General features: G+C 38.4%; 2 protein-coding genes across 2 annotated transcripts; one reads left to right on the top strand and one right to left on the bottom strand.

Annotated features, from left to right (window-relative positions):
- Nucleotides 1-301: 301 nt before the first annotated feature.
- Nucleotides 302-1,823, bottom strand: cfap276 (cilia and flagella associated protein 276). Its single transcript, XM_061057098.1, has 4 exons — nucleotides 1,636-1,823; nucleotides 808-924; nucleotides 601-716; nucleotides 302-513 (listed from the first exon to the last, which is right to left on the bottom strand). The coding sequence occupies exons 1-4, from the start codon at nucleotides 1,708-1,710 to the stop codon at nucleotides 411-413; spliced, it is 411 nt and encodes a 136-aa protein (XP_060913081.1). The 5' UTR covers nucleotides 1,711-1,823; the 3' UTR covers nucleotides 302-410.
- A 408-nt stretch (nucleotides 1,824-2,231) lies between these two features.
- elapor1 (endosome-lysosome associated apoptosis and autophagy regulator 1) lies at nucleotides 2,232-14,782 on the top strand. The gene is made up of 22 exons (XM_061057218.1): nucleotides 2,232-2,366; nucleotides 3,965-4,085; nucleotides 4,223-4,403; nucleotides 4,840-4,987; nucleotides 5,083-5,163; nucleotides 5,302-5,407; nucleotides 5,516-5,665; nucleotides 5,962-6,050; nucleotides 6,200-6,377; nucleotides 7,105-7,227; nucleotides 7,797-7,887; nucleotides 7,980-8,085; nucleotides 8,204-8,341; nucleotides 8,934-9,197; nucleotides 9,959-10,135; nucleotides 10,225-10,375; nucleotides 11,295-11,388; nucleotides 11,599-11,691; nucleotides 11,886-12,012; nucleotides 12,864-13,042; nucleotides 13,202-13,367; nucleotides 13,486-14,782. Exons 1-22 carry the CDS (start codon nucleotides 2,280-2,282, stop codon nucleotides 13,567-13,569), a joined length of 2,934 nt encoding a protein of 977 aa, XP_060913201.1. The 5' UTR covers nucleotides 2,232-2,279; the 3' UTR covers nucleotides 13,570-14,782.
- Nucleotides 14,783-15,530: the final 748 nt, after the last annotated feature.

The following is a 15,530-nucleotide window of genomic DNA, read 5'->3' as shown; positions in this document are numbered from 1 at the left end:
CACACTTTTCTCCATTGTTTCTCAGTGTACCTCAACCAATCAGTTTCTACGTTTGGCATTAGGAAAAACAAACGTAGGACAAAAAATGGACAGAAGGAACTCATTTATTGACAGAGCTGGAATGTTGTTTGCTTGACGAGAAAGCAGCACAGTAGCCTTCATGTTAAATGAATGGATCTTTCTCCCTGCTGTCCCTCTTGTTTGGAAATGACTGTAAAGGGAAAAGGGGATTTGAATTGATACTTGGGACACAACTAGGCCTGTCCACAAAAACAAACACAGATTATCAAAACTCTCAGTGGGGTTATGTCTGAGTCAAATCCACCAGTCTGAGGTTGCATTAGCAGTCTTAGTATTCAATAAGTGTCTCCACACAGTCAATTGCTGCATAACTGATACTAACCCATGCTTCATTTAATGCTGTAAACTGAGCACCTCTTTGGATCCACCCACACTTTAATTTCATTTTCTTGGTCCTTTTTCAGCAGGTCCTGCTTTAGGTTTTCATTTTCCCTGTAAATCAACATGAAACACAGTTGAAGGAGACTCAAAAAAACACTGCAAACACTGAAGTGTTCCTTTCAGGCTACAAACACCCACCTCTGGTCCTCAGAGAAAGTCTTCTTCTGGTATGAAGTCTGGTTCTTTCTCCAGAAGAGGTCCTTGTGGTGATCGTAAATCGACTTCAGCTGGAAGTCGAGGCTGTCAATTGGACCCTGAAGTTTACAAAAGAACAGTGCGTTCAATTTGCCATTGGCAATTTTTAAATTCATCAGTGAAGGCCAAATCACGCTTCCTAATTCTTACCTGAAACTCATAATGCAGAGTACCTCGCTGAGTGCTGGCAAAGGTGGCTGTATCATGAAGGCGACTCCATGGTTCCTCTGTTTGTGCGATGTGAGCTGGTTTGTCATCTGTCTTCCTCTGCACAATAAGAAAGAGGTGAATATTCCCAACATTTGAAAGAAATTGCAGCATTATTTGATTGTTGCTGCAGGTTGAATTGCCTAATAGACGGATCAAAAATAATACTATTATTTGTTGTCATTCACCAATACAAGTTTGCTTCAATTAGATTGTAGACTTTTAATGATATAATGATAGACTGTAGAACTTAATTGCATTGCAGTTGTAGATGTAGGCTAAATTTTAAATGCTCTGAAGAATACTTTGATCAAATCACTACTGGAAGGGAGTAGTGTAACAAAAAATCACACACACACACACACACACACATCTATATATAGATATAAAAAAAAATCTTTATTGTTTATAGTAGGCCTATATTTCTGAGTTTTTAAGGTTGTGCTTTTTCATAGTTTTGAGTAATTTTTAATAGAAATTATTTACAATCAAATCACTTTTGTAAGCTTTAGGGTCACAAAAATACCATCACAAACAAATGCCTGATGTTTACACTACAACACATGATGAAAAAAAAAATGTTATATACATTTTGGGATATTTATTCGTTAAACGTTTAAGTTAATTCACAATTATAAGCTATGGACTCACAATCAAATCGAAGTATTATATAAAATATCTTTGACTATTAATGCTACATCTCTTAGCCTGAAAGGATAGTTGGTTAGTCGGTAAACAAATGGTTGTTCGCCTATACGAAGAAGGACTCACCTGCTGCGGTCTGAAGCCACTCAGAGTAAAGTCATTCTCAAACTTTGGGGAGGGGAAAGGATCGCGGCTTGTCATATCTAATGACAACTCCAAGATCGACAGAAGAAAAAACAATATTAATCTAATTTTGTTGCTTCTGTCCTGGCTAAAGAAGTTCTTTCCTAGAACGACCGCAACATGGTTTCTAAGCAACCACGTACTTCCGGTCAAGCTTTTCAAAGGAAAAGATAATTTTCATGTTGATGTTGAACGATTCACCTACAACTGCTTTGACGGTAGCGTATGTGTAGCCTATAGAGCTCATGCATTACTGCCTTCTTAATAAGCTTTCAGTTGCTAAAAAGTATGGGTAACTTAGCAAAATCAAGTTTTTTTCTTAAATATCATAGGCTAACAAAAACATCTAATTTTCACATCAAATGTCACATAATTGCAAGGAAAATGGCAGGTAAAATGTGCTACATGCCGGTGTTTCAAAAGTCATTCACTTAACTATTTTAAAATACACACCAAAGTTAAATACCTCCGAGTATCGTTTCACAGTAAAGCCACGCCTCCAGCCGCAGGGCGGGTTGCACCTGAGGGCGCAGGTCGGCTCTCTACTCCTCTGTCTCCCATCACTTCATCACTAACAGGAGGCGGCGATGCAGCGAGGCTATCTACACCTGAGCCACCTTTTAGTGTGGCTGCTTTTTGCACAAACATCTGCGGATTTGCCCATGTGCAAAGAGGTGAGCAGATCTACTTCGTTTATAGCCATTACCAGATTGTATTCATATCAACACACTCAAAGAAACACAGGTGTCAATTGTTGCTTTTGTCACAATATTTTACGTGTGCCTTGTGTCAAGGTTCCATCAGATTGGATTAGGAAAACTGTAGCTGGATTAGCCGGAGATTTAAGTTTTCATTTTAATACAGCCCAGCATTTTTTTTTTTTTTTTTTTTTGCCCTGATGTGCAGGATAAGGACATTACTGAACATTTTGAAAATAGGAGAGTTGAAGCTTTTTAAGAAGCCTCACACATATATGTAGGAAAGCAGTTCAGGAGCTATGTTTTAAATTTGGCCCTTTTGAGGATGGACTAAATTTAAAGTTTATTTTCTGATATGATGTTTCGGGTTCCAAACTCTTACAATGTGAATTTTAGCAGGACAATTTTCACCATCAAATAGTGTGTGTGGGAAATCAACATATGTTTCACTCGCATGTTAGGATTACATGGCATGAGAGAATTCCCTAGATTTACTCCAGTGTTGTTCGTTTTACAAGAACTTCCATGTGTTAAGCTGATTGTCATGCTTCTCTCCACCCATCTGTATTTAATTTGGATAACAAAATAACGTTTTGATAATACTCAAACATTTGAATTTTATCTGCAAGATATCAGAGTGGTGAGGGGAAGTTTAGCACACCTTAAGCTTATTGACTGCTTGCACTGTATTATGGGGATGATTTGGGGGAGAAGCTCTGGTAGTAACTTCATCAGGTGATTTGGTTTCCATGCCAATCTAATGACCATGAGGTACAGAGGCCATTATGTCCCGTTGCCTTGGTTTCCTCATGTCTGTGTAAAGGAGGCGATAGTCCACTGCACATCTCCAGTTAGTTGCATATTTATATGTGATCCTCCCACTCGTACCCATGTTCATCTGATATCCCAAACACAGCTAATGTAGCAGCTCTAATCAAAAACACAGGCCATCAGGAGTGCAGCTGCTGCTGCTGCGGTTTTTCTGTTAACTATTAATCCCTCAAGGTTGTGTGGGCTTGGATTAGTCTCCTGAGTGACTTTCCACCTTAAGTCAAATGTTATCAAATTAACAAGATAACCTCAACTGTTAAATCACGAATGACCTCATTATGGGAGGGGTGGTGTTTGTTAGGATCTCCGAAAGAAGTTACAGCAAGAAAAAACAAACGTACAATAGCTTTGCACCAGAGCTCTGTTGTCTCCAAAGTCTTGCAACAACACATAAATTAAATGTTTACAAAAGGATTGGTGAATCAGCATCCCTCCCCCCTGGGTGAGTAAATAGAGCGCGAAGCACATCCTTGATGAGCAAGATTAAAACCACAGTTGTGTCAGCCTTCTGGGCAAATATTGGCTGCGTCTTTTGTTTGGAAAAGAGGCTTGACTGGTTTTTAGAAAAATAAATTCAGGTTTAAAACAATCCGGTGCCCTATTTTCATAGATTTTATTGACACCTCTATTTACCTTTTAGTGTCTCTACGCAGTAGGATATATCAGAAGTTTGTCTGTTTTATTTGATGCATATTTGTATCCAGTGTCTGTGTGAATCTCACACCTGTGTTTGGCCCTTACAGTCAGACTATCACTTTGAGTACACAGAGTGTGACGTGCTCGGGTCACGCTGGAGGGTGGCGGTTCCAAACAAAGCCGAGACATGCACAGGACTCCCAGACCCTGTCAAAGGCACCCAGTGTAGTGAGTGTCTGACTTTCATCTCATTTTACGATTTGTAAAGAATCAATCTCTTTCTATTAATCATCATATTATCCACATCTTTCCACTGAAGCCTCCTCATCCTTTTTTTTTTTTTGCTCTTCTTTTTCTTCTGCCAGCCTTCTCCTGTAGTGAGGGGGAGTACCTGGACATGCAGTCACAGCAGTGTAAAAAGTGTGCTGCAGGTACCTACTCTCTTGGCACAGGTGTGGCCTTTGATGCATGGGACAGCCTGCCGCCTGGTTTTGTTACCCATGGGACGAACACGAATGGCGGAGACAGCCACACTAACTGCTCCAAGTGAGTACATGCATCCTGGTTTTTATTAATTAAAGCTCCTGTGGGGAACTTTTTGTTTGTCACAATTTGGCGCCCCCTGTAGAAAAAGTGGTACCTGTTATCTGTTTGCTGATTTTGCCCCTTATGTGCTGAAGGAGTTTTTTCTAAAACATGTGACACCTGCTTCATTTAAACAGTTAAATGTGAGTGAATATTTGATCGGGAAGATGTAAAAAAGGGCCGTTTCTGCTGCATGCTGTAACTTATTTCTTCTGACACCTACCCTGCTGCAGTGGTTTCTGGCTTTAAAAAATATAATATAGAAATTATTATTTTTTTCACTGATGGTCTCATTTGCTTTTCTTAGGTCATGAAGAGCCATCTCAGTAGCGTTAATCAAATCTCTTACTCTTTCTGAAAAATCATCTTCCTGTTTTTTCTCCTGAATTTTGTCCAGCTCAACCTGGACATCAAAGGATGATTACATCGCCTCGAACACAGACGAGTGCAGTGCAACGCTGTCCTACGCTGTGAGCCTGAAGAAACCAGGAAGTGTGTACTTTGAGTATTTCTACCCTGACAACAGCATTTACTTTGAGTTCTACGTAAGTGTTTTAAATTTACTATCCAAATTTACAAAGCTTGCTGTTGTTAGGGGTGATATTTGGTTATTTCTGGCACGTTTCTCCCTCTTCTGTAGATTCAGAACGACCAGTGTCAGTCTACAGACTCTGACAGCCGGTGGATGAGCGTCTCTGCGAGTGAATGGAGCAGCTACAGGGTGTGTCTGTCTGCAACTTTAACACTTCATTAAAATAGCTGTCATCAAAGTTTTTTATTGCAGTTCTAATATAATAAGAGCTCTTGTATTCTTCCCCACCTCACTCTTTCTGTCTTGTTTCTCATTCATTTTGTGCAGGTTGAGCTGAGCAACGGTAACAATGTGCTGTATTGGCGAACCACATCATACAGTCTGCTGAACAGTGCTGTAAAACCAGTGTTGTTAAGAAACATTTCCATCTCAGGTAGATCATCTGATGTTATGTATAGTGCAACGTTTATTCACTCTTAGCCCTCCTACTACTCCTCCTCCTTTTCTCTGTTAATAATTACCCACTGATGCTTTCTTTTAGGGGTGGCCTACACATCAGAGTGTTTCCATTGTAAACCTGGCACCCACAGTGCTAATGCAGGATCTGCCCGCTGTACTCCGTGTCCTGCTGAAACCTACTCAAACAAGGGTGCCACTACCTGCTATCAGTGTGGAAACGACACATATTCCGGTAAGCACAAGATACCGTAACACGACATGATTCCATGATATACATTCAAACTACTTACAACCATTATGATTTGCATGCTCACACACACACACACACACACACACACACACATACACACATGAATACACACACACTCACGCACACTCTGAATGCAAATACTGCATTTATAGCTCAAGTGTTCACAGGGTGTATAGGTATAGTATAGGTTATCGCTGGATCTTAATGTGTTTTGTGTGTTTTCTCTTGACTCTACTCGGGCCGCTGTTTCCCCTGGATGTGTTTTTGAATGATTCTAGAGGCTGGTTCAGGGATCTGCAAACCGCGACCAGCATGTACAAACAGTGACTACTTCTACACCCACACTCCCTGTGACTCTGAGGGGAAGGTAAAGTAGACATTGGTGCAGGTTCAAATAAGGTGCTACAACAATCTGTTGTGACTATCGGGTGTCTTTGAATATGAATGCTCTGAGCTGTTTGCTGGCGTCACATAGACACTGGTAGATTCTTTCATGTATTCATGAATGTGTTTCAGACTCAGCTCATGTACAAATGGATCGAGCCGAAGATCTGCAGTGAGACTGTTGAAGGAGCAGTGCAGCTGCCAGCATCAGGGGAGAAGAAAACCTGTCCTCCATGTAACCCAGGATTCTTTGTCACCAACTCTTCGACATGTGAACCCTGCACCAACGGTCTCTACTCAAACGGAACAGGTGTGAAATACGTACACACCACATGCTCTTTCTTACATGCTTGTCAGACTGAGGGTCATATTATGTGATTTTTACGTGTAAAACTCCCAAAGATGTTACATGAAAAATCAATACTTTGATTTTAAGACTTTTTTTTTGTACTGCCTTTTTCTTAAAATGTGTCCTCAGCAGTGTAGAAGCATTATAAATGTTGCAATATTGATAATGTTTTTGACTGAAGATTCATATACTCATTATATTATGTAAAACTCTGCTCCCAATCCAGAAATGAATAAGATAAAACATTCAGTTTCTGATTATAGCCTATTACGTTTTAGCAAAGCCCAACATTTTAACATATGAAACAAGTACTATAATACTGCATAAAGTTAAATTAATTTTAATTAGAAAGTGAAGAGTTTGCAACTTTTGATAAAGGCTATAATAAAAAGGATTCTGTACAGTCCCTGTCTTTTAGTAATATTCAGACTTTAACAAAGAAATAAGCATTAGAAGGTGAAAAGGATTAGAGCACAGAGATTGATTTGCAGCCTCTTATGCGTTCGATAGACTGATCATCATCTGACACAGTCAGTTATGAAGACACACTTATGCTGAAGAAATAGTCGGTTTGCACTACTGGAGGCTACAAATCAACCAGTGTGCTTTAAACCCCTTTCCCTGAAAAGAAGCCTAAATGGTTTGGCCATCATGCTTTTAATTTGATGAACACATTTTTGATCCACAGTCTGTACAGAGTGCCCTGTCGGCATGGAGCCAGCGGTAGGTTTCGAGTACAAATGGTGGAATACGATGCCGAACAACATGAAGAGCTCCATCTACAGTTTGGGGTTCAGTGAACACAGCACGGGTGAGCCTCAGCAGGGTTACCTTAACAACTAGATATTGGAGAATGGAGCTCAATTGTACACTAAAAACACAATTATCTAGGAGAAAATGAAGATAAGGACAATGGGAGCTATAGAATAATAACATCATTTGTCTCTCATGGAAAAAATACAATAGAAAGTTACCTCCCAGGCATTTGACAACAAATCCTCACAAAGTTTTGAAAGTAAGTGAGGTGAACCTTGAGTTACTGTATTTAATGAAGGAATTTCTTGTGTTATCTACATATATATTTTGTGATTCCTTTATTTATGTTAATTGTTGTTAAGTGTTTTATGCCTTAAACCCAGTAATTTGTGCTGCTGCCTATCTTAGCCAGGACACTCTTGTAAAAGAGATTCTTAATCTCATTGAGACTTTACCTGGTTAAATAAAGGTTAAATCAAATATAAAAAAAACTTGTGCTTTGATCAATAAGTACAAGTGTGTTAGAGGAGAGCTATTTTAAAGATGAAGTGCATGCTGTATGATTATGTGTGGCTGCTTTGCTAAAACAATAGGAACTGATTGTCTTTCTGTTTTTATGGACAGCTTGGGAGGTTGCCGGAGAGTACATCTACACCAAACCTGGGAATGATGACCGGGACTACCTGACGCTCACACTCCATGTCCCTGGTTACAGGTGAAAACACATGTCTCGAAAAGAAAATGTGTCAAATACTACATATGCATACCTTTGTTTCCAGCTGGATAAAATGTCACTTGTTTCCACAGGCTGCCTCAGTCCGTGGCCAAGGATGGGGAAATGATTGAACTGTCACGCATTACCTTCGTTTTTGAGACAATGTGCTCAGCAGACTGTACATTCTCCTTCATGGTGGTGAGGGAGACCATATTTTACAAAGAATAGGCTTCAGGATGCATGCATGCAAAACAAATTAAAAAAACTTCATATCAATGTGAACTGTATATATTGAGGTGATTGTGCTTCTCTGCAGCGTTATAACGAGTGGAGAAATGATATGGTGGAGCATTGGAAAGGCAGCAACAGGAAACAGTCGTACTCTTACCTGATCCACAGAAACAACACCAACAGCTTCATGTGGACTTTTCAAAGAACAGAAGAATATAACTTGGTGAGACACAATCACAACTTATTTTCATCCATGCTTCTTTCTAGACAGTCTAATCTAATACTTCAGCATCAATGATTAAGAATCTAAGTGGAGTTAATTCAAAACATTTTAGGTATTTACAGTATGCACTTTCTGTGTCTTTATAATTTCACATTTTTATTTTCTTCTTCTTTCCTGTGTACACAACTATTTCTGCTTAAAGTGACAGTCAGACAGTGTAAAGAACTACACATATTTGTAAGAAGAAGTCTGGCTTTTAAGCCATGATGAATGTTTTTAATAGTATACCACATGTGCAAAATGATACAACAAGAGGATACACCGTATGTATCCATGGATGCTGTAAAGGTATTCACTCAAATGCTTGTAAATGTTAAAGTAATGACTATCATTTTAATGACAGAATGCAGTAGTATAATGTATGGTGGGGAGTATTTTTGCCCAGGCAGTGCTTTTACTGAACTGTAGAGGGCAGCATGGATCAGTGTGTTAAAAAATCACAATGACCCTTTTCTATCTGCTACATGAGAAATAGCTGTATGCACTTTCAGCAGAACATGGCTTTATATTTTTTCTGTTTCTCTTCCCTAAGGAGAGGAAATACAGCGCTGATTTTGCCAAGATCTACCTCATTCACATCACTAATGTGATTGGAGGTGTGGCCTCTCAGTGTCGCCGCTGTGCCCTGATGTCTGCGCAGGCTGGATCCTCCTGCGTCCCCTGCCCACAGGGACACTACATGGTCAGTGCGACAGGAACGTGTAGGAGCTGCCCACCAAACACCATCATCAAGGCCAACCAGGCTGTGGGAGAGGCTGCGTGTGTTCAGTGTGGACCAAACACAAAGCCAAACAAGGTAATGGAAAACCTTTTTTTACATGAAAAAAGTCTTTGTTAAAAACCTAGGCTAAGTCTATCAGGGCATACATTCATGTAAGATTGTTAAAGACACAGAGGTCATATCTCAAAGACAAGACAAAGAAAGAAGTTACAAATAAAGAAACTCTCCACAGTTGATAGACTTTGTGCCACCCACAAATCTAAAAATAGACATTTCTTTAATCACACAATTTCTCCTATTTTCTTGTTTTCCAATGTGAGAAATTTCATTATGAATCAATTTATTTGCCATATTTGATTTGAAATGTTATGTTCCCACTTCATATCCACAAAAGTCCTAAGTAGACATGTTCCAATAAATTGTATTTACTTCCTTTTCCCGTGATAAAGAGTTATTTCCAGTTGTTGATCTTAAGGATCTTAACTTATTTATCGTAATCTCTGTGTAGCGTAGCTTGTTTTCTCGTGATGACAGGATCATTTTGCTGTTTATCTAGAAAACAAAACAAAAAATCACTGTGATGCAAAACCACAACATGTCATGCTGTCATTGGCCACACTAATCTGGTAAATAAAAATATTTCTGTTTGTTTTGTGCTTTTGCATCTCTGGGGATATGAGATAAATAAGTAAAGATCTAAAAAAACAAACAAAAAAAAAACATCGTAATCAGGTGATGACAGTAAATAAATTGTATGGATGCATGTCCGCGTAGCACTCTGTACATTTGCCAGAGGTCTGATGTATAAGTGCTGTATGTATCCCTCCATCCTCCAGGCCCACATCGCCTGTCTCAGTGACTGTGCGTTGAACGTGCAGACAAAATCAGGAGCCCGTCTGTACTACGACTTCTCTCCTCTGGCCAACGTAACCGGCTTCCACAGCAGTCCCCGCTTCACCAACAGAGGCCTCCAATACTTCCATCACTTTAATTTGAGACTGTGTGGGAACGAGGTGAGAGGCTGACATAATCCTGCTTTGTTGTTTTTGTAAATCAAACAATAGACTGACTGGTGTTTTACCCTGGTGTTTGTCTCTTACAGGCTACAGCGTTAGCTACATGTGTGGATAATGTAACAGAGAGAGGGAGAGATGTCAAAGGATTTATCTGTCAGTCCACTGTGTTTCCCTCTGACATCCGGAGTCAGAGTGTTGTGTCCTCACAGCCTTTCCTCATTGGTGACTCGCTTATTGGTATGAACTGATTTCAAATATTTCAATATTGTTTAAGAAAGACATGTGCATTTTCAAAGGACTGTGCAATGATGCAGGCACTATCCAGATTTGATACTCAATTCAATCATATGACAAAGGCACCAGAGTGTAGCGCAAGTAAACAGACTTCTCTGGTTTTGTACCCACCAAACAGGTAAAGTATGAATTCCAGTTAATGTGGTACATGCATTAGTCACTGCTAACACAATGCCAGGGAGCAACTGCTTGCATCCTCTCCTTTAGAAAAGGTTGCTTAAATTAGGTCATAAACATTACATTGTTATGTTGAATAAACCAATCTAACGTCACAATATCTTGGTAATTTTTTGTTTTGTCTTTCCCATCAACCCTGTGAAACTGTTAATGTAGCGCTGATAATCAAATGTTAATTTGCAAACACACCTTGAACTTAAAGGATGAACATAAAAAAAGAAAAACATTGACCTGCTAAATATTTGTGTTTCTCACTGGGAGCTTTTTGCCAATAATGGTGACATTCAGCTCAAGGCATTTTTTATTCTACTGAAAAGTCTTAAAAGAGTAAGCAGCTCTTTAGGACAGACTCACATCTCAAAGACAAATGAGCCAGCCAGACATACTTTGTACAGTTTTCGCAAAACCAAAAAAACAAACACTGGTATGCATTGATAGGATTGTTAAGCGCATTATTGTCATTATATTAAGGCGCACAACAAAACTTTGTGGGCAGCAATCCTGAACAGCAGGGTCTTGGTCATATACATATATAAAAATACATTCATAGTTATGTATATACAATAAAAGGTTGTGCTAGATTGAAAGAGAAGCAGTGGCTAAGATATGATTGGCATAAATAACAATTGGGAGCTTGTAATAAAATGTCACATATTAATTTACTTAATGCCCTCCTTTTCTGAAGGTGTGACCACGGACACATCACTGAATGGCATCTCCTCTCCAAAGTGGCTGTTTCCTTCTGCCTCCACCCTGCCAGATGTCATCTTTTATTACAGGTGAAAAACATCACAAGCTTTAATTGATCATGTTTTACTCCTCTATCGGGATGCTTTCAGTCATAAACATATATGTTTATATTTGATCCTGAAAGTTGGATCGCGTGCTCAATAGTTTCATATAATTGCGAATCAAACATATTCTTAACTATATCCCACAGTGGAAGTTTAGACCTTTATGTTACGGTTGTCATTTCTTCAATGCTCCAGGTCCAGTGAAACAACTCAGGCTTGTAAACAGGGCAGGTCTGCCACTGTCAGACTCAGATGCAATCCCACAATTCCCATCATCACTCTGCCGAGGTAAATTATTTCTGAGCCTAAGTTTTCCCCTTAAAACAGTTCAGACTCATAATAGTCAACACATTCCTGTCACAACATTTCTAATGTTCCTCTTTCTGAAGCCTGGGAATCCGAACTGTAATAAAAGTGTTGTTTGGAGATCATACTCATCCAGGAGCTCATAATCATGTCTCTTACCTTGTTTTGCTCCGCAGTAACTGTTCAGAGGGGACTTGTGATGGTTGCACTTTCCACTTTCTGTGGGAGAGCCAGCATGCATGTCCACTCTGCACCAGAAACCACTACAGAGAGATTGTCAGCGCCTGCATTCAGGGGATACAGGTAATGCTGCACAGGAAATATTTACCAAAATAAAATGTTCTCCTCAAAAGCACAAACTAATCACAGGTTAATTTCTAATGTTTGTTGTTCAAAGAGAAGAATTTAAAGATATTATAACTCTTAAAAGGTGGTGCTCAGCATTTAAACCCATTGGTACATAAATACAGCAAATCACTGGAACATGCATAAAATATATATTGTTGTGTATTTTTTTGTACCTTAGTATTATGGCTACATTGAAATATGCTTATAGTCTTACCAATAAAAAAAATTGATGCAACAACTGATTTTTTACATTTTTAATCTTACCTTTATTTTACCAGGTAGTCTCATTGAGATGTTGTAATCTCTTTTTGATACCACTGTCATGTGTGTTGGCCGAATATTAACTAAACCCTGTAGCTTCTTAGCCTATTTTAGCTTAGCATAACTGAAAGCAGAGAAAGACAGTTAGCCCCATTGTTCAAATTGGTCACAAAATCAGCCCAACAACAAGTCTTACTCTCATATATTTTAGAGTTACATGTAATTTGTTTCGTTTTTACACAAATCAAACTGCAAATACTCCTGATTACTTCTTTGCTGTGAACATTATAGAGCCAGGCTAGCTGTGTGTACTCTGTTCCCTCTTTATATTAAGCTTGGTTAACTGGCAGGTGCTTGAAGTGTTTTTTGTATTGACAGATTTGACAGTGATATTAATCTCCTCATGTGAAACTCTGCTGTAAAAAGTGTGAATCCCACAATGTTAAGCCATTCCTTTCAGAAAGTGCTGACAACATTAAGGATTTAAGAAGTAAACTATTTGTGAACTCTGCAAAAATCAAACTCTTGTGTTTGTGTTGTTACAGAAAACCACGTACGTGTGGCAGCAGCCTTTGCAGTGTTACGGAGGAGAGTCACTACCAGCACAAAAAGTCAGTGCCTGTGTGACTCTGGATTTCTGGCTCAAGTTTGGTGTTTCCACTGGAACAATTGCTGCTGTGCTGCTCATTAGTGTCAGCTGCTATTTCTGGAAGAAGACACGCAAGTGAGGCTAATGGGAATCACATTTCATTTGGTGTTTGTTGAAGTACTGATGGGTGTCATATTATTAAATAAGATCAAAGATTAAACCTAAGCTAATAGCATGAAAACTCCAAAAAGGACGCTAAGCTAACAAGATGTTTTTTTGTGTAACTCTCTGCAGGTTGCAGTTTAAGTACTCCAAGCTGATGATGACCTCTGGGGGTAAAGAGTGTGAGTTGCCCACTGCAGACAGCTGTGCAATAATGGAGGGAGAGGACGCAGAGGACGACATAATGTACCTCAACAAGAAGTCCTTCTTTAACAAAATAAAGTCCTACTCACGAGAGGTCAGTAACCCTCCAATCGTGCATACACTGAGTTTCATATTTTTACATTTTTTCACTCTTCATATAATTGTCATCATTATCATCATTTTGATCATATATTATGGTTACGTGTTTTCAGAGGACATCAGATGGATTCGACTCAGTCCCACTGAAGTCCTCTTCACTCAGGCAACGAGAAGAGGAAGACTCTGATGATGATTAATTCAGAGGAGGAACGAATCCAACATCAAAGTGCAAAAGTTTTTAAAATACCGCTGCAGCTCCAACAGATGGAGTCGCAGAAAACAGCAATTTGCTTTTCATTTTCATTTTATTTATTAGCAAAGTTAAAGGATTACTGAGGAGGTTTACAAATAATGTAAGGAGTGACAATTTTATTTTGTATTGTTTGTCTTTTACCAAACCTTAAATTGCATTGCAAAGTCTCCATATTGGTGATATTTGGTATTTTCAAGGCTTGATGTTGTATTTCAATCTCATGAGAACCACCGTGTTACATCACTGTTAGCATGTTTTTAACTTTTGCTGTTTTTTCTTTTTGATCTTTTTCTTTTTTCAGACTGCCTTTTTGAATCAAGCCTGCTATTCAGTTAAATGTTATCATTTTGATTCACTATTTTAAGGTTAAATTGCTTAACGTTTTGATATCCTTAACTGCTGCACATTTTATGATATGTTTATTTACGTAGAAGAATTGATATTTTATGATATAATCATGCTTTGTTTGAGGTAAAGTCATTTTCTAACATTAAAGAATGAACTCTATTGCTGCCCACAGGTACTCTTTAGGAGATTACATCGCAGAGCATGTAAAACATTGTTTTTTTATATCTTTACATTTTATATGTTGTGGGCGGCTGTGGCTCAGTTGGTAGAGTTGTCACCTTTCAACCGGAAGGTCAAGGGTTCAATCCCCAGCTGAGCAACATGTCCGATGTGTCCTTGGGCATGACACTCAACCCTGAATTGCTCCCGCTGCTTCAGTGGTGGTGTATGAATGGGATTAGTTACTTCTGATGATACTACATAGCGATCACTACCATCAGTGTGTGAAAGGGTATGAATGGGTGGGTGTGACAGGCAGTGTAAAAGCGCTTTGAGTAGTCGGAAGACTAGAAAAGCGCAATATAAGCTCAAGTCCATTTACCATTTAATACTTTTAAGTTACTACTTACATTTTTAGAAGTGTTTTGGTCTGCTTTTGATTGAAAGCTTACTGTCAAAAAAATATTTAGAAATAACTTTTCAAGAAATACAGAGTATGATTTTCTCTTTGAACTGTTTTATTAAAGACTGCTTAATAATATACTTTTCATGTGGTTAAAAAAGTACGACAGAAATATGATAAGAAGAAAAACGTGTCTCTTTCATGCAATCGTTCACGGAAGAATAAAAGTATTTTTCCATACCACAAATACTGTCACATCTTGGTAATTGATTATAAGCTGTATAACACTGTGCTTGAGAACCTATTGACCTATTTAAATTATGTTGATATTTTTTTTGACATAATTTATAATTATATATTTTGTATGTGTACATACCGTACAGTTCTAGAATCTAAATATAAAGTGTTATCATATTAAAAAATGATGCATCGTTTCAGATAAACTACCCATCAGGGTATAAGATTGGGTACAAACTTACTGCATCAGCAGCATTAAAAAGCTTACAAATCCACAAATTCAAACCTTTGCTAAAAAAAAAAAAATCTTACAATGAAATTCAATAAAACACCTAAAACGGCCTGTGGCTCTTTAATGCATAAAACGTTTATTTTTACTTGTTATACCTTTTGTTGATGGTAATTTTGTGCTTTTACATATTGTATGTAAACTACATATGTCCATATATACACATGAAATCATCAATGCTAAACTTTAAAGATAAGAATAGATGACATGTACAGTCCCCAGTGAGTCAACTTGTTAGAGCAGCTCTAAAGTAAAGACATTTAAAATAAGTAAAAGAAAGTGATGAATATAAAAGTAATGGTAAAAAAATCATATAAATAAAAAAAGATAGTTTAATAAACCATTAAGCCACTAATGGGCATGTTAAGCTGACATACTTGTGTGGAGGAAGTTCTAATGTTTTATGTTACCATCTCGTAGGTATGAATGTGGCACAGGTTTTTCTGCTTTTGGCTTGGCTGGCCCTAGT

Source organism: Labrus mixtus, chromosome 15 (genome assembly GCF_963584025.1).
Source record: "Labrus mixtus chromosome 15, fLabMix1.1, whole genome shotgun sequence".
Taxonomy (NCBI): domain Eukaryota; kingdom Metazoa; phylum Chordata; class Actinopteri; order Labriformes; family Labridae; genus Labrus; species Labrus mixtus.
The sequence above is the reverse complement of the archived record's forward strand: the minus strand, read 5'-3'. Positions and strand labels throughout refer to the sequence as shown.